Below are 21,424 nucleotides of genomic sequence, written 5' to 3'. Positions count from 1 at the left end.
AGGGAGAGAGATAGAGGGAGAGAGAGGGAGAGAGATGGAGGGAGGGCAAGAGGGAAAAGGAGTCAGACAGTGAGAGAGAGATTTTGGATTAGTTACTACGTCACTTTTTCATGTCGAAGGAGGAACGAGAAGCCGAGGTAGGAGTCATCGTGGGGGGGGGGGCTCTCCCTGAGAGGGGGGGGGCCGTGTCTCTGGACAGCCTCCTCCTCTCCTGTCTCCTGATCGCCGGCGTTGATCTCAGACTCTGACGTCCGAGCGGTTCCAGCACTCCGGACTGGCGTCGCAGACACTTCCAATGTGGACGCCGGGGATGTGACATATTCCCTCTGGGTCTGGAGGTGCCGGTGGCACCGTCGTGTGTGTTCGGTGGCGGGGGGAAGGGGGGTGGTGGGAGGGGTGGGGGGGTGACGGGGGTGAGGGTGGGAAGGGGGCAGAGGTGTGGCGGAGAGGTTGACGATAGAACGTTCTGGAAGGCTCCTAATGTCCAGACGAAGCCAGTTGAGGGAGTGTTTACCCGAGAATTATCAAGGTAATCGAATAGTGCTATTTTATATTGACCGATAATTACATAGGAACAAATACATAGACGTGCATGATACTGTTTGTGAAGTCTGCCCTGATTTGTAGAAACGAGTGTGAAGCTTATTTGAGCCCTATTGGAAGTGGATGCAGTGTGGAGGTTGCGGGCAGGTAAGCAGCAATGCGTTGTCATCCTAAGATGTCTTTTTTCACTCTGGCACCTGTTATTGCGTCCGGCCTAAAACCTTTGTTTGTGTGGCTGCGCAGCATCTTTGCGATACTACTGTAATACCGCGATTAGCTCTCGACAGAGCCGAGGAGGATGGAGGATAGGAGCGGATGAGGCGGGATGAGAGAGACCGGTCTGGGCTGAGTGGGGACCGGGCTCCTGGACTCCGGCCCGGTCCAGTGTACTGCGTTATCGTACAAGGAGCAGCTCGCAGCAGTAGATCTGCTAGGAACCTACAAAGTAGCTATGGCGGAGGCGTCATGTGATCAGGTATTTGTTTCTGCGGGGTCGGCGGGCTTTAGTCGAAGCCTTCCCAGAGACATTAGTTTCTGCGTAGTTACTGGAGACAGAGGTGGTGACGCAGTCATCTGGGTTGGACTTCCACATGGTTCGGCTGGCCCTGTGTTTTCCTTCTCCACCCCCTTCCATCTCTCTCTCTCTCTCTCTCTCTCTCTCTCTCTCTTTCTCTCTCACACACACACACACACACACACAGGCACACACACACACACACACGCTGTGAGGGAGGGAGCAGCAAAGAGGTCTAAATGCCATGGCTCAGAATCAGGGAAAGAGAGAGAGAGAGGAGGGGAGGGAAACAAAAGAGAGAGAAAAATACGTTGTTTACTTTGCTCTCTTGGTGACTCTGCACTGGCAGCTCTCCAGTTCACATGCACCGGACTTCCTGAAGCCGCGAGTGCCAGAGCTGGCCTCCCATTGGCTAGGAGGATCTCCCTGACGCCGCAAGCAGCACAGATCTGTTGGTTGATTGGATGAGAACCAGCAAACAGGTGGAGTCCAGCGTTTGATCGGCTGATAAGTAATTGATTATGTGTGTGTGTGTGTGTGTGTGTGTGTGTTTGTGTGTGTGTGTGTGTGTGTGTGTGGTGTGTGTGGTGTGTGTATATGTATATATATATATATATATATATATATATATATATATATATATATATATATATATATAGTTAGATTTGGTTATTATTGGCAATGCACATGTCCATGAGTGTGAGTTTGTGCACTTGCATGCGTTTGTGTGCATGTGTCTGTGTGCTTCCCTGTCACTTCACCTCACTATGGGCGATGTATGCGCGGAGCTAACATGTCCTGAACCAGGCTTCCTGTTTCTAGTTATGTTATTGGCTGACCGAGGTCTTCCTGTGTGAACAGTCAGAGGAGCAGCAAGCCTCTCCGGGCCCCACATACCCCATCGGGGTGTCTGTTTGGCTGGTCATCTGGAGTATTGCTAGGGCTGCCACTTTCTGAGATGATGTAAGAACATCGTGCCTGACAATGGTCTGCATTGCAGCTGCTGCAGTCAGCGCCATTCTCTCTCTCTCTCTCTCTCTCTCACACACACACACACACACACACTCTCTCTCTCTCTCTCTTTCACACACACTCACGCACACACACACACAGACCAACTCACACAGCACAGAGACCTGAGCTGCCTTCCGCAGGACTGGGTTAGCTGTCAGCTGGTCTCACCCTGTGGGAGGTCATTCCTTATGAATGAGTTAGCTACAGGAGAGCAGTACTCTGCCACTGTGGATTGCTGAACCCCAAGTATTATTACAGTAGGTACAGTGAGTGGAACCCATTAACTTAGTAAACTGCTATATTTTCTAACGTATCCCACTAGTAGATGGGGTTTTCAAAACTGATTCATGATGTTTTGGGCTATAAGCTATAGACAATACCCACTTTATCATTCTGTATTTTGTACTGTCCCTTTTCTAGGTTTAACTTGCTTTTCTGCATTATGGTCATTTAGCTTTTGGAATTCTGTCACACATCTATCTGAGATAATACGTTCATGTACACTGAAATGTTTCCCCAGTCAAGTCCATGTAGGCCACATTGGTTCATATGAAGGTCTCCCGTCCCTTTAAATCTTTTATAAACGTTACACAACAGGTCCAGGCGACTCAAGCATCAACAACTCTGAAACGAAAGCTGCCAGGGTTGAGTTGAGCCAGGGAAGGAACCAGACACCTACAGCATGGACCAACAGACTGTCCTCCTAGTCAAAGATGCCAGTTTGGACACTGCAAATACACAGACTCCCCCCCTTACTCCTGAGAACATGGTCCAGTCCAGTCTGGCTGATGTCCGATAAGGTCTCTACCAAAGCTTTAGCCCTTCCTCTCATTGTGCAAATCAAAGTGAAAAATGCAAAGCCTTGAACCGAGTAGGGAGAGGATAGAGGCCATAGTCTACACCCATGGGCGTTGTCAAATAGAGGGAAAATAGAAGCGGATCAAGATGGCGTGTGGGGGTGGATAGGGCATCAGTCCATGTACCTGCCAGGGAGAGCGAGGCAGAGAGAGAAAACGAGAGAGAGAGAGAGAGGGTATGGGATTTCAAAGAGGATAGGCGGTTAGGAACTTTCTCTAAGTGGATGACAGTGAATTGGCCACCACTTGTCCTCGCCACACCTTCACAGTGCGTCTGCGTCACGGCTCTCCTTGCCAGGATCAGGCTGACATTTCCTTGGTTTTTCCTCCACAGCAGCAGGAGCGAGCGGGCGGTGGCGACGCCACGATGGGACAGGGGCAGCCGGGCGAGAGACGAGTCAGACGCACGGTCTCTTCAGTGCAGCAGGTGAGAAATGACGACTTTAGAGGTGTCGGCGTGCGTTGTTTGAATGTTTCTCATTCGTCCGAGGACATCGGCTTTGTCCGTGTCGAGTATCGAGAGTCGAAGGGAGTGTTCTGGTGTTCCATCTGTGGTGTGTGCCTCTCCATGTCCCACTCTCCGCTCCCCATCTCTCTTTCTCTGCCCATCTACCTCGCTCTCCCTCCTGTAGGACTGATTGAAACAGAGAGGAGAGCAGAGGCCGAGATCCCAGACTATCCCATAGTGCATTGCAGCTGGAGATCGTCACAGGCCCCTACCACCAGGAGGCACTATACTCTCGCCCAGCCAAAACCCAGAGAGAGAACTTGATAGAACAGAGGCTACCTGTATCTACTGTTATAAGGACAGTGGATCAGTGATTCAACAGGCTATAGTACGACAGAGGATTGGTTGATGTTTTTGAACGAGACATTGTATACGTGTTGATATTAGTCTCTGCTCCGAGAACCTTCCCATGGACAACATCCCAGTGACTACTCTGTCTCATACATGACAAAGTGGTATTACTATAATGTGAGAATAATTATCTCCGCCCTAGTGATAGCACAGGGTGAGAGGTAATATTTTCAGTGGCAAGTGGGCAATTGGGCCAATTTAGAACCCGTTCAATTTTGGCATTTAGGGAGGTCTGTGCTCTCTGAGCACTATTTCTAGTTATAACAATGTGGTACTCTGCAGATGTATTTGAGTGTCCTCCCGGATTGTTTTTCCAGCCTTGTGCCTCTCAGGGCCTATTAGAGACCACTATCTACTGATACAGAAGGGCTCCGTCAGAGATTGACCCGACTGAAGACCCCAGTGCTGTCATGGATGTCAGCGTGTTCCTGTGTCAGACTCCTCCTGGCTGACTCATAATTGACTGTATAAGAAAAGCAAAATGCTGGTGCTGTGATTCCACAAATAGCCTTGTCATAAGTACCTCCTTCTTCTTTTGGACACACCATGAGCTCATGAGTGTGACTCTCCCATCACTCCCAGGGTTTAGGGTTTTTCAGAACGTAGTTCGATGTTTGTATTGTGATTTATGTTTGTCTTTGTTGCCTTGTTTGATTGTATGACCTTTTGTTTGGAATTTGTTTTTATTTCAAATATGTTTCCTTTTTTGTTTGCCCTGTCTTGTTGATAATTTAATGTCCTGTTTATTGTGTGATTTGTTTACTGTTATATAAATAAAATGATTGAAAGTAGTTTGAGAGGAAAGCACTACAGCGTAGGTCTTATCACACATCCAACTGACCTAGGACATCTCTACCACAGGATAGAGCTTTTAGAATGTTCTAGTTGCATTTCTCCATCACATTATTTTACTGGCTAAACGTGGTGTCTACAAAACAGAGAGGACAGACATATCTCTGTATCAGTGTGTTTACCGATAACAATTCTTTGCCGTAATCAAAAGTAAAACTTAACTTTGCCGTCTCATTTTGTCTTCACATCTAGAGTCAGTCAAGGACCTGAACTAAAGCCACTACTCCCCTTGGAAGCTGGTTTCTGATGGTGGCTTAGAGTGTTGTGATCTATCTAGCACCATTTGAAATCAGTGTTCTTGGGGTGGTCAGTACACCCCCTCTGTACCCCTCTTCCCCACCCCAAAGTGACCAGCCACGAGGACACTTCCTGAGCGGAAACACATTCAAGAGGGAATCACAACTCAGCATTGCATCTCGGCAGCCTGCTTATCAGCTGACCCAAGCTCTTTGTCCTCTCTCCAAGGGTGACCGATTTCTTTTGGTGTTCAGAGTCTTGTTGTGTTTCTAGCACCATTTGAAATCGGTTACAATGAAGGACAGATTCATCTCGACTGAACTGTGGTTGAAGATGCCTTGGATATGGGACAAGGTAGCCATAATAGTGTGTAGACCATGGCTTCCTCATGCACAGTAATGATGTTCTGAAACTCACACATGATAGTGAAATATCTGTGAATGGTATGTCGCCATTTTCCGGATTGGAACTAAAGACCCAAACTACCACTAACACAATATGAGTGACGATTTATATTCAGTCATTCAGGGACAAAAAAAGCTAATACCAAACATTTATTTGCAGGTGTTTTATTGATTTACAACAGTCATTTATTCAATGGGGGGAAAAAATCCTTCAAAGTATTGTTTCGATAGTGGTTTTATTTCCTGCAATTCAAATGATTAATCATGTTCAGGAATATGTATTTCTGTGACACTGAATAAATGGCTTAAACATAATCGCTTCCCTGTTGATAATATGATTGAAACGGTGCTCATCTTGGGAAGTGCTGCAATGAGATCTTAGGAAGTGCTGCGGAAAATTCACCCTACATAAATAAAATGTGGAATTATTTGTATGAAATCTCACAACATAAAGATTAAATCTTAATTGTAGTTAGACTACCAAAACAGTTCTTTCCATTTAATTAAATAGCAATCGACAACAACATTAAAAACGCAAAAATATATACATCAATACTTCGTTTGCTTTTCAATTGCTGAGATATTTGAGGATCGAGAGCATCCATCCCCTGCAATGTTTAAGGCCACTGATGAAAGGTACTGGCTGAGCCAATGAGCCGGCATGGCCTGGGCCTGTTCTCTAGGTACTGAAGGTCTGGGGACAGATATGACGTGTGTCTGAATAGAAGATTTTTGTTTTGCTCACTCCGTCATCTGCCATCAGAAAATATTTTATACATTCAATTCAGCCTCAAATTTTACAAAACGGGCTCGTTTTCTTTCCAGTACAAATCGACGCACAAATAATCTTTTTACAAAGAGGTTTCTTCTACCTCGTAAGTGCTTAAGTGCTTATCCTTGAAAATGCCAGGACAATTTTCAAAAACCATGTGCTTCAGCTATCCAGATCAGAGCATTCATGAACGACCTGATGGCTCAGACATGACCTCATTGGCTAAGCCAAGCTTGGCAGATTTATCCGCCCTGGCCAATCTAAACGTGGTGAAAGCCACTTTTTTACCATTATCCATCTTTAGTTTATTTGGTGGCCCAAGGTTAAGGCACTGAAACTGCATCACTTACAGGTCTTGTTGAAATATATTAACAGATATACGTTCGCAGCAGGGACATGACAAGCAGCAGGCTATACAAGAACAATGCATTAGCTAGACTGATTCCAACATGTGATTGGGAGCCAAATAAAAGCAGAATCAAGTTTTTGGGCGACTCTGGTGATCAATGGTTACCGAGTCATTCAGGCGTCTTCTTACTCGCAAGCTCTCATGGGACTGAGACAATAGATAGGCTGCTCTACTCTGACTCCTCCATTTCCAGGTGTCTGGAAGGATCTGGAAGGATGTTGTTTCAGGGCCGTTGTGTTTGTAGCAGGAGTATCGGGGGGGAACACATTCATGGCATGGTCCAGGGCCAGCCCCCTTACCCAATTGTATTCAGATGAGATTACAGAGGGTGAATATCAGACTTGTTACTGAAAAGAAAAGAAGAAAGCAAATTAGATGCATCTACTGTATCAGACTATACCTAGGCCCTTATAAATGACAATCACATTACATTTAGCAGACGCCTTTATCCAAAGCGACTTACAATAATTGCAACACAAAAATATCTGTACCGTTTTGATACCCAGTGGACATGCAAAACAGGACAGGGACAGACGTGTTGAACTTTAGAGGTTAGCTCTTGCATAGCTGTTAAAAGGAATATCGCTGCCAGGGTGACGATAAACATGTCTCATGAAAGTTCAATGATCAAGGACATCAGACTAACCCTGTAAAAAAACAATCCTGGCATTCACAGAGATGCAAACCCATCACAGGTGAAAAAGGTGACAAACATGCAAACCCATACATACGCATATCAAACAAATGACCTATTTTGGATTAAAAACAGCTATTTTCACCAAAAGGTGACAAGTCTGCACCCCTGATTCAACAGTTGGTTCCTACTGGAACACTCACCATTATTCACAAAATGTGCAAAATGCTTGGGTTTCTTGATGACACAATGAGGTTTGACACCTCATTGGGTCATCTCCTCCAGCATTAGTTGTCATTTATAAGGTTCAAGGTGTGATCAGATACAGTTGATGGCTGGGTATGAGGGAAGGAAGACTGACTGCTGTAAACTGACAGTAAGCAGAGTACTGCATTGGCAACGTTGATTGTTCTTGCTCTAGTCTAGTTTACCCATAATCAACCCGAGTCTTTGCACATGGGGTTAATTATTGTAAAGTGAAGTCAGAGAATCAATATTTTAACATGGTTTGCAGAGGGCATAATCAATTTAAAAAATCATGTGATGATTTGAGGAAACGGATGTATTTACCTATCAACTATTATCCAAGTACCAAGTACGGGGAGTATAAGACCGCAGACAGATAAATATACCTTTTATTAATCCGCAGCGGAAAAATGTAGAATAATTAATGGGCCTTAAAATTATGGATTACCAAACCCCCCTATGGGCATTTATCTTACAACACGAAGTGGTCAGCAGTCCATCGTCTTACCCTGGCTGGGGGGTGTCGTCATTGGTGGCCACATTTCCAGAGTAGCCAGGCTGAGAGCTGTAACCAAAGGTGACTGGTCATTATGTGTGCATGACCAGTGTTTTGGACTGTCCACACCCACCGTCCCTCTAAACCAGCAGCTTGTCTCACCAGGATGCTAGTTCCCTCAGGCCCCCCTCAATACCAGACACACCGACCCCGGCTCTGTGCTTAAGACTCACGCGCCATTTAAACAGCATGACCACTCGGATCAAACGGCTCAAACGTGGCTGGTGTGTGAATATTGGATGAGACATCAGAGAAAACTTCACGAACGAACAATCATGCAGCAGCAGCCATCAGAGACAGACATCAGCTTCACAGAAGAGTATAGGTCAGTAGAAAGAGAGAAGTTAGTTCAGTGCACACTAAGCAGAAGAGTGGAAGGAAACGTGCACTCAATTTTACCTGCTTCTTTTTTTCCTGTAAAAGAAAAACCCAAGAAAAAGAAGAACCACAGCAGCGATCACACCTGAATAAATAAAGGAAGTTCACATTCATTAGGTTTTGTTACACATTCAGCTTGGGCTCCTCCTGCACAGAACTCCCCAACGTGTAACACTCCCCAACGTGTAACACTCCCGTTTCACAATCTCACTTCAACTTCAGGTACATGGGGGGGGGGGGGGAATAAAATAAAATAAAAATAATATTGTACAGTCGGTTCACTTACCCCAGACAAATGCACTTATTGTAAATTGCTTTGGACTAAAGCATCTGCTAAATCAGTAACTAAATTGTAAATTTGCTTCCAAGCTAAACATTCTTTGGCCTATTTATTATTGTAACCAAAATGCAAAAAAATGCAAACAGCTTGAGGCTCATTGTTGAATCCCCCTGTAACTTACCAACAGCTATACCAACAGCCGCTCCGGTAGCTGTAAGGAAGACAACAGAACAGAAACATGGAATGAAAAGAGGAATATGACCAGGTGAGGGGGCGCTAGGGCATGACTGCCGTAGAAAAACATTTTGACAGTTGACTCTCTTTGATAAAGTCTAATCTGTAGCAGGTCAAGTGTTTGGGTTGTCCAATCAACGTGGGTAGGCAAGTCAGGGAGACGGTCCAGCTCATTTTTATACTTTTCCCTTCGCAATCTGCCCCTCCTCATTTAACTGGCAAGTTGAAACAGGTTAAATGACTTCTGAAGCAGGTCAGAGTAGTTGTGACACGTCTGTGGCTGATCGATGGGCTGATCGATAAGCTGATCTATAGGCTGATCTATAGGCTGATCACATTCCAATGCGTTGGGTTTAGGCACCGAGGAGGCGCCACTCATTTCAGTCTGTATGCTGCTCTGGTGCTGTAGGGAGAGACTGCATACTAGGAAGAGACTGCATACTAGGAAGAGACTGCATACTAGGAAGAGGCTGCATACTAGGAAGAGACTGCATACTAGGAAGAGACTGCATACTAGGAAGAGGCTGCATACTAGGGCGAGACTGCATACTAGGAAGAGACTGCATACTAGGAAGAGACTGCATACTATGCAGGTGGTGAAGAGAGACTAGAGGCTGACGATGGACTTACAGACAGAATTGGTGCGACCGGTATCCGGGGGAGCGGGACCTGGGGGGACCGGAGGACCAGCACGAACTGGAACATGAGCAACTCTTCAGTAATCATAGATGCATACATACAATACATACAATACAATACATACTCATACATACAATACATACTCATACATACATACTCATACATACAATACATACAATACATACTCATACAATACATACAACAATACATACTCATACAATACATACAATACATACTCATACATACAATACATACTCATACACACAATACATACTCATACATAGTCATACATTCAATACATAGTCATACATTCAATACATAGTCATACATACACTACATACAATACATACTCATATATATACACACACACACACACCATACTCTTATATACACACATACAATACATACTCATATACGCACGCACGCACGCACAATGTAACTGTGATGACCTAATAGAGCCAGATACCTAGGGGTAAGTAGGTAGATAAGTAAGTAGGGAGGTAAGTAAGGAAGTCACAAACAAAGCCCATACCCAGAAGATTTTAGGAGGCCGAAGGAAGAAATCATACTGGTGATGAAGTAGTGAGAAGTAGTGAATAGTGTGTCATGGCAGGAATCTGCATAGCCTATTAGGTAGGCTTATGGGCATAACTTGATACCAGTGTTTGAGCAATTGCTTGTTCAAAATCGTACAATTAATGACACCATGTCCTTGATCCCAATACACAAGCACAGATAACCTTGTTAAATCCGACTGGGTTCCAGGGTTTCACATTTAAAGGTGTGAATACATAATTGGGCTCTGTTCTAGTCTGGGTCCGCTCGCTTTGCTTTTTAGATCCGGTCTAAGGAGGGTCTAAGTTGGGTCTACTTTCATCCCAAAATGTGGTCCATTTCTATTAAAAGGCAACATTCTAGGGCAGGGGTTCCCAACCTTTTTTTTACCCACAGCCCCTCTACTTACACCTCAAATTGTCGAGTCCTTTTGGAAACACCCACAGTCAACAGTCCCTAATATGGTACCATTGCATATGAAAACAATATGTGAGGTTTGGTCCTGATGTCTGCCAAGGTCATTTTTCTGTTTGTTTTTTTTTACAGATTATGAAAGTGTAAACTTTCTGATAATGTGCCATGCATTGAAATCTGCAAATATTTACATATAAATATTAGCAACTTACTTTTACACTGAGGTGGATCTGGCTTCCAGGTTCCATCCTCTTTGCAAACTATGCCTCGAGCTCCAACAAGTGTAAAATCCCCTTTACAGCTGTACTGTGCAACACTGCCGTAGTTGTAGGACTCCTCAGGTGGCATATTAGTTAGTTCACCATCCACAATGGCAGGCGGTGTACCACATGTCACCACTATAGGACAGAATCCAAACATTCCCAACGTGTGATAAATGGAGATCAGATCCTTTTTTTTTTTTTTTAAATTTGTAATTTTTTAAATCTTAATTGTAGTTAGACTACCAAAACAGTTCTTTCCATTTAATTAAATAGCAATCGACAACAACATTAAAAACGCAAAAATATATACATCAATACTTCGCTTGCTTTTCAATTGCTGAGAGATATTTGAGGATCGAGAGCATCCATCCCCTGCAATGTTTAAGGCCACTGAAAGGTACTGGCTGAGCCAATGAGCCGGCACGGCCTGGGCCTGTTCTCTAGGTACTGAAGGCCTCCGTTTAACGGTCTGGGGACAGATATATGACGTGTGTCTGAATAGATGATTTTTGTTTTGCTCACTCCGTCATCCACCATCAGAAAATATTTTATACATTCAATTCAGCCTCAAATTTTACAAAACGGGCTCGTTTTCTTTCCAGTACAAATCGACGCACAAATAATCTTTTTACAAAGAGGTTTCTTCTACCTCAAATTGTCTTGAGGCCTGGGACACCCTCTGCGATCTTTGGGGCCCCCTTGAGGTTATAAAACTTTGTTAGCATCCCAAAGGGGTTTTATCTTTTGGTGTCGTCTTGGAAATGCCCATAGGTCATCGTCGTCCTTACACCATCTTACGCCTAACATGGTAATGTTCTGTCTTTTATTCTCCTTTTGTCCATCACTAAAGTGTAGGGCATGTAAGCCTTAGTATGAAGGGACTCTACCTTGGACTGTGGGTGTCTTTGGAGTAGCGGGGGTGGTTGTGGTGGTAGTGGCTTTGGTTGTGGTTGGACGGGCTATAAAAGCATGGAACATAATTAGACCAAAGCCCTTGTCAATTCCTTCATGATAGCACTAACTATTGTGACGTCATCACATTTACAGATTCAATCAGCCAGTCTGGTCTGGGGTGAGTGGAACAGTCTACCCAACACAGTGACTAGAATGCGGAGGACGCAGACCAATGAAAGATGAGCAGATCACCATGCTGTGGGGTTAATGGATTGGACCAAAGGTTGATTATTGTTGAATAGTGGTTAACATGAATAGAAAAGTAGGAAAGAAATGACATGGGGTTAATGAAACCTTGACAAACAAGTATGCCACTGTGCATCATGAACCCAATTCTGGTTCTGATACAGAGATATCACTGTTAGCATGGGCACATTAGGGAATAGAGATGTCACGATACCAGAATTTTGAAGCTCAATATGATACCAATTAAATTGCATGATCTGTAAGGCCATTCCCTGCAATTTTACATATTTTTCATGACCTAGCCTGTGATTAGCTGGAACTAGAAAAAGCAATATTTAAATTAAGCAAAACAATGTTATTATTCACAATTTATGGGCTGAATGTCTCAAATATCATCACAAAAGCTCTGATAGGGTTCATGCACGATTAGATGCATATATGCTAGCCAACGCTTTGATTATAGTAAATTGATCGTTTTGAAAACCACCAATTTAGTTAGCATTTTCTTTTTTTTTTCCCTAACTGTTAGAATTCATGCCCACTTTAGGTGTTTTGATGTGGGAAACAATGTCTACTTAAGGCTGAGTGAACCCGAGACAGATTGTAGTCTGTAGACCTATCCACAGACACACCCAGTACCACAGTCACACTCTTATCAGTATAAAGTCCTTTTGGAAACACCCACAGTCAACAGTCCCTAATATGGTACCATTGCATATGAAAACATACCATTGCATATGTGAGGTTTGGTCCTGATGTCTGCCAAGGTCATTTTTCTTTTTTTCTTTTTTTTACAGATTATGAAAGTGTAAACTTTCTGATAATGTGCCATGCATTGAAATCTGCAAATATTTACATATAAATATTAGCAACTTACTTTTACACTGAGGTGGATCTGGCTTCCAGGTTCCATCCTCTTTGCAAACTATGCCTCGAGCTCCAACAAGTGTAAAATCCCCTTTACAGCTGTACTGTGCAACACTGCCGTAGTTGTAGGACTCCTCAGGTGGCATATTAGTTAGTTCACCATCCACAATGGCAGGCGGTGTACCACATGTCACCACTATAGGACAGAATCCAAACATTCCCAACGTGTGATAAATGGAAATCAGATCCTTTTTTTTTTCTTTTTTTTTGGTATCAAATTGGAATTGGAATTGAAGTATCGGTTTTCGTGACATCCATAAGGCACATGTATGCATACCATGGACATTACCACAAGTTAATAAACACAGACACACTTATCTTGGCTTATATCGCAATCATCCCAGTTACATTGCATTAATTTGGGTAAATTCATTTGACACATAACTTGACACATAAATCAAACACTGTTCATAGTCTTACTTTGGCAGGTTGGGTACGGAGAGCTCCAGTTGCTATAAATTCCACATGTTAGATCGGATTCTCCTTCCATATTGAACCCCGTTTGACACTTGAAAGTCACAAAGGACCGGTATCTGTAGGGGGGGTTACCCCCAGTCCGTATGGAATTTTCAATCTCGGGCGATTCACATTTAACATCTGCAAACATGACAGAAGAGAAATGCAATGTAGTAGGGATGTTAACAATTAATCAATAAGCGATTCATGGTCGTTAAGGATTTGCTCGAGCACAAGAAATTTACTCGATCTACTATCAAAGACGTTGTTTGATAGAATACCACATTGTTTGATAGTAGATCGAGTACATTTCATGTGCTCAAGCAAATCCTTAATGACCACGAATCACTTATCGATTAATTATTAACCTTTCTACAATGTAGGGAACACCCAGTACCACAGTCACGGCCAACTCTTAACAGTATTAAGTCCTTTGTTTGGTAAAGACCCACAGTCAACAGTACATAATATGGTACCATTGGATATGAAAACAAGATATTAGCAACTTACATTTACACTGAGGTGGATCTGGCTTCCAGGTTCCATCCTCTTCGCAAACTATGCCTCGAGGTCCAACAAGTGTGAAGTCCGCTTTACATTGGTACTGTACAACACTGCTGTAGACGGCGGACTCCTCAAACGTAGTTGGTTCACCATCCACAATGGTAGGTGGTTCACCACATTGCACCACTGTAGGACATAATCCAAACAAAGATTAAGGACATGGCAGCAGTTAGGGATTCCGGCAGTTCCAACCAAGATCCTAAAATTTCAAAGCGCCAATACCCCCCCCCCCTTCCCACACACACACACAATTTTATACAAATCTGTAAGCTAGTTTTCATGTTTTAATGAGTTTAGGGATATAGATTAAAATGCATCACACTGCGAGACTGAGGTACAGTACCTTTGTGGTCCCACACACTAGCCCACTAACCTTCGCACACAGGATTTCTGCCTTCCCATGTTCCATCTCTACACATTCTTTGCTTTTGGCCAATTAAATTGTGTCTGATAAAACACAAAAAAATATAGAAAAGGAGGTTGACATTTAGGACAGATTAACAAAACGCTACTGGTCACAGATTCGGTTTGAAATAACCTAAACTATTGATGACCAGCTTTACCAGTAAATCCCTATGTAGTAGCTAAGTTAATACATAATAGCTAAAACAATGAACAGCTTGTTAGGAATATAGAACTAACCCTTTGTTACAGTGGAATGTAACCTTGCTAAGATGTGAAATCCCATCCGAGATGTCATAGTATCCATTGTTTACCTCTCCAGGAGAGCCACAGGTCTTTGCTGAGACAAAAGAGATGGCATTAATAGAGGAAAAGGGAAATGAGACAATCTGGGTGTGTACAACAAAGCGTCTAGCAAGATTATTCAGTTTAGTCTACAGTAATAGTGTGATAGATGCTCAAATCAAAAGATTTACCTGCACATTTCAAAGTCACATTAGACCACTTGCCGTTATGGCAAGTGATTGTCGGAAAACCCCCATCACGTGCATAGCCAAAGTCACATTTAAAACGGACTACAGATCCATCTATAAATTCGACCTTGCCGATATCGTCTGTTGAAAATACCATGTTTTCGCCTGGTGAGGGCCTGGTGCATTGTGCTAAAACAGGTGGAGAAAGAGATTAGCAGTATACTCTACATATTCAGCGTTAGAAATCACTGCAGTCTGGAAGTGGATGAGGCAAAAGTACCCACCTTGAACGATGCCAACCATACAAGCAAAGTAGACACTGCTTGCCAACAACCAGCGGCGCAAATCGATGTGCTGCATGGTTCTTCTGTCCGTAATCAAGCTTTAAACAAACGGGACGCAGCTTACTTCCGAGTGACAATCTGCTCCAGCGAGCCCCCACGTTTGAGGCAGAACAGTTGTACAGTACAGTTGCGTGTGTGCAGCTGTTAGCGGATTTCTCTGTAGACTGCTGCACATACACTGCCATGAGAACAAGACAAGAAAAATAGATCAGCCATAACTCATAGGCAATAACGTTAATTCAAAATGCTGTAACGTTAGCCAGCTACTATTCTAAGGTTAGTTAACGTAATTTACTAATGTTTTCAACAAGTAATTGTGCTAGTTAGCTAACGTTAGCTATCTCAAAATAAATAACGTCCTTACGTACATAGACTTTCTAGCTAATGCGAAGGAAACTGTTAACAGCGAAGCTGTTTGACGTTAGCTCGGATTTCTTCTTCTTCTTTGGGTTTATGGCGGATCGCAAACAGCAAAGGTGCATACCGCCACCTACTGTACAAGAGTGTGTAGCATCATGTCCTCATCCTAGTGCTTACAGACTACAGTCTACCCCACAACCGTGTCACAGACATATATGGTGTCACCCAAGAAAATAAAGAGCCTTCCTGCAATATATGGTGTCACCCAAGAAAATAAATAGAGCCTTCCTGCAGATTCATACCCCCCCCCCCCCCCCCGTGTCCGATAAACCCCTCAAATTCCATTCCCGTCCTGCTTCTCTGACTTTATCCCGTCTCTCTCTGTCTTCCTCATAGTTGGGACAGTGCGATAGAACATGTTCAGTGTTAGCTCGTCTTTATTTTACAATCAGCCGTCCTTTATTAGCTAGCCAACTATGTTACCATTACAAATGCGTGCTTCCTGCTCAAAGGATGAAACCGGAACACGGCGGGTTTTGCTGATTATTAGCTATACATATTATTATGGTATGTTATAGTCACAGGCGGTAAAATATTGCTATACAGTCTAACGTTAGCCAAGTTTAGATGACAGAAATAGACATTTTCTTCATGACAAATGAGTAACTTCCGTTAGTGCTAGCTAGTTGAACAGGCTTGCACTGGTACTATAGCTAGTCTACTTTTCATAAGTCGCTTGGCGTTGGCTATCCAAATTTCATAGTCTTACCTTTTGTTGAAAATGTTTCTACAGTAGTCTAACCTAATTGCCCGCTTCTGTATTTGTAGTGAATCCGGGTTTGAATGCAGTCTTTTATGGTTTGGACCTAAAAGGGTGTGTTCGTTCAGCACGGTTGACTAACCGGAAACCGGAAGGGGTGGGACGCGAACGGCTCAGTGAATTTCCATTTTTTAAAAAACAAAATACATAAGAATTTCCCATTCATTCACTCACTCGCTGTCACTGCGGTCATAGACTAGTCTACTCACAGACGCCAGTAGTATAGGCCTACTTTTTTGTCGTGTCTCACAGGTGCAGGTGCTTTAAATTCCTCTGGCGGATTATTAGCGTCAGGGACAGCGGTCAACTAGTAATCCGAAATGCTTCCGCTATTGCTCCACCACCATTCCACCGGTAGTTTATATGCCCATTGGCCCTAGGTTTATGGATTTCTATTGCTAAATTAATTTACTCTGAACATTTTTTGGGTAACCCTTCCTTTCATAGTCCCCCAATTACTAAACATTTACCTGGTAAATACATGCAAAGTATAGCCTAATATATAATGGGTAATTACTGAGACACCTATAGGTACTGTAGGTATAATTTCAAAACAGGAGTATTTCAAATGTTCAAGTGCTGCATATAAATTAAATAACTGACATAGCACCACCAGGTAACCACAGTTTTACATAACTTCTATAACATCCAGTGACAAGCACATGACAAATCATGCTCATATTTATTAAAATGCTTTGAATTATATTAATTATAACTGGATCCACTCAGTAATCTGGGAGTGGGACCGAGAACAGGAGGAGCAGAAAACAAAACACAGAGTTGCATACACAGAGAAACATAACAGTAAGCACAAGTCTAGTATATCAATGGGACTTGTAATTGGTCACTTTATTGGTCACCCAGTTTCTGCAATCAGTTTGACACAGTTAATTCATCTGCAAAACAGACTGTACATTTCCTTAAAAATAAAAACTTTTTGTTCCCATGGCATCTCTCCCGTCTGTCTGAAAAAAGGGGGCAGAGAGGAGAAGAAGAAAGGTCGTGGCTATAGTTAGGCATCTAACAGGATCGTCCTCAGCTGGGGAACGTGAGAGTCCCACTACACTACCAAGGAACTTGGAAATGTGGGATGTCATAGTGTTTTTGTTCCTATGGAATCGTACTTCCAAAAAAGGGGAAAGATGACTGAAAGGAGAGAGGGAGAGGGATGGAAAGGCCGAAAGTAAACATAGGAATAAACCCACAGGCTAGCTGAGGGTGTGGGTATTGTTTCCCAAAATCTTCCCCACCAGAGTCTTGAACCCCTGATTTCCCACATGGGAGTCAGATGCTTTACCCACCACAGGAACTTGAAAACTCCGGATGTCATATTGTATTGATTTTGGTGTGCTGAGACTACTGCCTCTTGTGGTGGCAACATAGAGATGCAGGTCAACAATGGAAAGGAGGGAGGGAGGGAGTGACAACCCGACAAACGCTATCTATGGTGCCCTGGCTTACAGCCACGCAGGGGCGGGGAGCTGGTTGGGGACAGAACAGTGACCTCCGAGCTATCTCCATGCACCCACCGGTGAAGACCATGTGTCTCTAGCCCACTCAAGGGATGAGTTTCAGGGTCCATGGCGTGGATAGTGGCATGGTGATGAGACTCCGCCCCCTTTGGTCAGAGCTGTTTGGGGACAGTACCTCTGGGCAATCTCCATGCACCCATGGGTGAAGACCGTGTGTCTCTAGCCCACTCAGGGGCTGAGTTGTGGTGTTTGTGGCGTGGATAGTGGCGTGGTGGTGAGACTCCGCCCCCTCGTGTCTGAGTTGGTCGGGTACATGTCACTGACCTCCGGGCAATCACTGCACCCATCGGTGATGACTGTGTGTCTCTAGCTCACTCAAGGGCTGAGTTGTGGGGTCCGTAGCTTGGATAGTGGCGTTGTGGCGAGACTCCGCCCCCTAAGGTCAGAGCAGGTCTGGAGCAGTGCAGTGACCTCTCGGCAATCTCCATGCACTGACCAGTGAAGATCATGTGTCTCTAGCTCACTCAGGGGCTTAGTTGTGGGGTCTTTGGCGTGGATATTGGCGTGGTGACTAGACTCCTCCCCCTCGTGCCCACAGGGGAGGTTTCCCCTGTCCCCTCGGGGACAGTGTACTGCTCTCCGGGCCACCTACATGCACCCAACCGTGAAAACTGTGTCTTTAGCCAACTCAGGGGCTGAGATGTGGGGACCGTGGCGTGGATAGTGGCGTGATGGCGAGACTCCGCCCCCTCGGGTCAGAGGCAGTGGGGCGCAGGTCCGTGATTGCCAGGCCATCCCCATGCACCCCTCATTGGAGACCGTGTGTCTATAGCCCACTCCGGGGCTGAGCAGTAGCTTTGGAGGTGTTGTATGGAAGTTGAGGTGAGAAGCAGTAGCATTGAGAAGCAGTAGGTGTTTGTTATACAGTAAGTACTGCTAGAACTACACTCAACAAGGAACACAGTCTATCTAAGCCTGTTGCTGCCCTCCCGTGGCCGAAAACGGTAAATGCAGTCTATTTGCCTCTTGTGGTAGCAACATAGAACTGCAGGTTCTGGGACCACTGCCTCTTGTCGTAGCAACATAGAACTGCAGGTCAACAACGGGACGGAGGAAGCCAGGGAGGGGAGTGACAACCGGACATTTGCTATAATAGGTGCGCTGGCTTACAGCCATGCGCAAAAAACATTTTCATATAGCCTAGTATTTTACTTTGTGTGTTTTCAACACGTTGAAAGCTGTGTTTCAAGCTTTCAACGTGTCAACTATTTGCGGATAAAAAAAAAAAAACAGAAGAGAACAACCTGCCAATTGTCTAATAATGAACCCAAAAAAACTGCTGCTGACAAACCAACAAGAGTATTTCATACTGTCCCATCAGCTTTACACATCAGCCACTGGATGTCCCCATACTACATATCTAGATGGAACAGAAGTGTAGTGATCATGCCGCCTATTGAATCTGAGGTCTTATTTCCATCTTATTTCTCACAAACAATAACACATTTTAATTTGTAAAACTGAAGAACAGAAAATGGATGTGCTCTTTGCAATGTGCACAGTTTTCTGTAATGTTGGCTATGTAGCTTTCTAGCAGGTAGAGTTAGAGCAGCCCTGAGGTGTGACCTGTGACTGCTGTGCTTCTCTGTTCTCTCTACATCTGGTGGCAATATTCACATACTGTACATTGCAAAAGTGTTGGCTTGATCACCACACAAGCTACCTCTGAGGTTAGAGAGGGTATTATCAATATATTCTTCCATTAAGACGCGCTCAGAATCGACATTAAGAACAGCAGACTGCCAGGCAGAACGCTGGATGAGTTGCTACATTGTGTCCGCAGAATGGTGGACCATGGGTCCACCAGGGGGTGCCTGACAGACATGCCAGACAGAGAGACTTGGTCATCTGACAGGATCCTAGCCTGCCACACTCCCTGTTGCTCTCCCCCTTCGCCCCCCTACACCCCTCCCAGGCTGGTGTCCCGAATGCGGTCCAACTGGCTGGACAGCCTCTGGCACGTTCTGTCTCTGGTGAAGAACAGCTGTGGAAGCCTGTATGTACACATCTTTCTGCCTCTCTCTGGTTGTCTGTCTCTCTTTCTTTCTCTCTAACACCCAGACACACACACACACACACACACACACATATATGGCTCTAGGACCCAGTGACACTCAGACAGGGGGCGCGGTTATATTTTTCATTTGACCACAGAACCTGTTAGCTGACTGCTGCTTCCTCTAAAACAGCCTCCACAGTTCCTCACTATAGTTCCTCAATGTGAGAGCTGCCGGCCGATGCTGAGTGGGTCACCCAGAGTAGATCTAGCCCCCCAGGTGCCCCCGACCCTGGCCCCTGGACCAGTTCATGGCCCCACGGCCCTCTGGGTCCTGACATGCCTGAGAGAGCCAGGCAGCACACAGCCAGCCATGCAGCAGCAAGCCTGGATACTGAGGAGCTTCCTTGCCCAGCTGGAGAGCCAAGAGGCGGAGGAGGCGGAGGCAGAGTGCGGCTTCGCTGGGGAGTTCACGGTGAGTTCTTCTTTATGTCCGGTCCCTTCTGCCGAAGGGCTGTCCCTCGGTACGGACTTATATCTTTTGAGCAGGTGCATCCACTCTAAGATGAGTTTACTGTGTTTCACTTTGTCGCTGAAATTATGTTGAGGTTTCCATTGGTGAAGCTCAGAGTGTTCAGTATGATACTTTTTTGTACGTTAGTGGCATGGTGGGCATAGAGACTGTGCTGTAAATGAGCTAGATGGGGTCTTCCGCTGTAGAAGGACATTCGGCAACAAACAATTCTTACAAAAGAACGTCATGTACGGGAAAATAAACCGGTGTTGTGGTGTCTCAATGAGTCAAGGTGGTCCAACCACTGTGTTGTAGCTTCCTCTTTTCGCAGAACAGCCCCCACTGCAATACAACACCCCACCCCTGTGGGAACAGAGATTTTGCTAGAATGAGCTACAGTAGATGATGGTCTTCCTCTGTAGCAGGACATTCACTAATGTATTTTGAAGAATGTATTGTTCGGGACAGTGACATGATGGTGCGTCTCTGTCAAGGTGGTATCTTCCTTTTCTTTGTGCTGATACAGTAGGCGCCCTAAATAAGGAAGGAAATCTGCAGGGAAATACAGAGTAAGTAATGCAGAACAACTGCTTTTAAAAGTTGAATTCCCTGAGATGACATCAGATATGGAACATTGCCACTGTGACAAGCATCACCTCAGCGCCCAAAGGCTGTTGTCCTGCTCCCTACATGCCACCCTGCTGCTGTCATGTCCCTGCTACCCTGACCACTCAGAATAAACCCACCCTGCAAGGCGCAGGCTACAGATGCGTCTTCGAGGCCCGCTCTGACTGTGGTTGGACCCTGGCTCTTATTTGGAGCGTCACAGTCGTCATGTCACTGCAGGGCAGAAGTCCTCTCGGTCTGTCCTCACACAGTCTTCCACAGCCAGACCTATCACCACACTCCGTTTACGCCGTGCCAGCGCTGGAGAAAGATCTGGCTGAACTCATTACCATCCGGGGATAGGGGGGGGGGGGGGACAATCGTCTTCGACATTGCAGTTGCTAGGTTGCTGTTGTTTCATGTTGTCTGGATTGAATCTGATTGGGCGGATGACAGATTTCGTCACCACTGATTGGGCCATAATAAATGAATGTCAAGGCGTTTCCAGAAAACTTGAGCGTGGGGGAAGTTACTGCTCAGCTGTAATGTCACAGTTTATACCCAAACCCCCCCACACTGACACCAGTAGACAGAAGTCGTGACAAGCGTGAGAGAAATTGAAACTAGCGC

General features: G+C 44.8%; 2 protein-coding genes across 8 annotated transcripts in view; one reads left to right on the top strand and one right to left on the bottom strand.

Moving 5' to 3' along the window:
- Positions 1 to 5,215: 5,215 nt before the first annotated feature.
- LOC311314867 (membrane cofactor protein-like) lies at positions 5,216 to 16,219 on the bottom strand. Of its 7 annotated transcripts, none has more exons than XM_084445385.1 (15): positions 16,096 to 16,219; positions 14,907 to 15,144; positions 14,626 to 14,811; positions 14,390 to 14,489; positions 14,121 to 14,194; positions 13,694 to 13,873; positions 13,148 to 13,324; positions 12,678 to 12,863; positions 11,548 to 11,619; positions 10,610 to 10,795; positions 9,420 to 9,485; positions 8,737 to 8,766; positions 8,297 to 8,360; positions 7,818 to 7,906; positions 5,216 to 6,808 (listed from the first exon to the last, which is right to left on the bottom strand). In XM_084445385.1, the coding sequence occupies exons 2-14, from the start codon at positions 14,980 to 14,982 to the stop codon at positions 7,846 to 7,848; spliced, it is 1,458 nt and encodes a 485-aa protein (XP_084301511.1). In that variant the 5' UTR covers positions 14,983 to 15,144; positions 16,096 to 16,219; the 3' UTR covers positions 5,216 to 6,808; positions 7,818 to 7,845. The 7 variants fall into 7 exon arrangements, with proteins under 7 accessions (XP_084301511.1, XP_084301509.1, XP_084301510.1 ...); XM_084445383.1 differs by having other exon boundaries at positions 7,850 to 7,906; XM_084445384.1 differs by lacking the exon at positions 16,096 to 16,219 and adding an exon at positions 15,335 to 15,398 and having other exon boundaries at positions 7,850 to 7,906.
- A 3,828-nt stretch (positions 16,220 to 20,047) lies between these two features.
- ptpn22 (protein tyrosine phosphatase non-receptor type 22) overlaps positions 20,048 to 21,424 on the top strand; it is a gene marked incomplete at both ends in the record, with an annotated part of 15,386 nt that continues 14,009 nt past the window's right edge. Inside the window, one exon of the mRNA XM_084446143.1 lies at positions 20,048 to 20,149. Within this exon, the coding sequence (XP_084302269.1) occupies positions 20,048 to 20,149 (102 nt within the window). The remainder of the gene's footprint in view (positions 20,150 to 21,424) is intronic.

This window comes from Borostomias antarcticus, assembly GCF_949987555.1.
Source record: "Borostomias antarcticus genome assembly, chromosome: 11".
Lineage (NCBI taxonomy): Eukaryota > Metazoa > Chordata > Actinopteri > Stomiiformes > Stomiidae > Borostomias > Borostomias antarcticus.
This window is presented reverse-complemented; position numbering and strand designations above follow the sequence as displayed.

Bases quoted from the DNA above. Each gene is read 5' to 3' on its own strand.
- LOC311314867 (XM_084445383.1), bottom strand. From the start codon at position 14,982: ATGCAGCACATCGATTTGCGCCGCTGGTTGTTGGCAAGCAGTGTCTAC. The intron at 12,864-13,147 runs GTAAGACTATGA...TCTGTCCTATAG, and splicing joins TCCGTACCCAACCTGCCAAA to TGGTGACATGTGGTACACCG. The intron at 8,361-8,736 runs GTAAGTTACAGG...TTATTTATTCAG, and splicing joins GGCTGTTGGTATAGCTGTTG to GTGTGATCGCTGCTGTGGTT.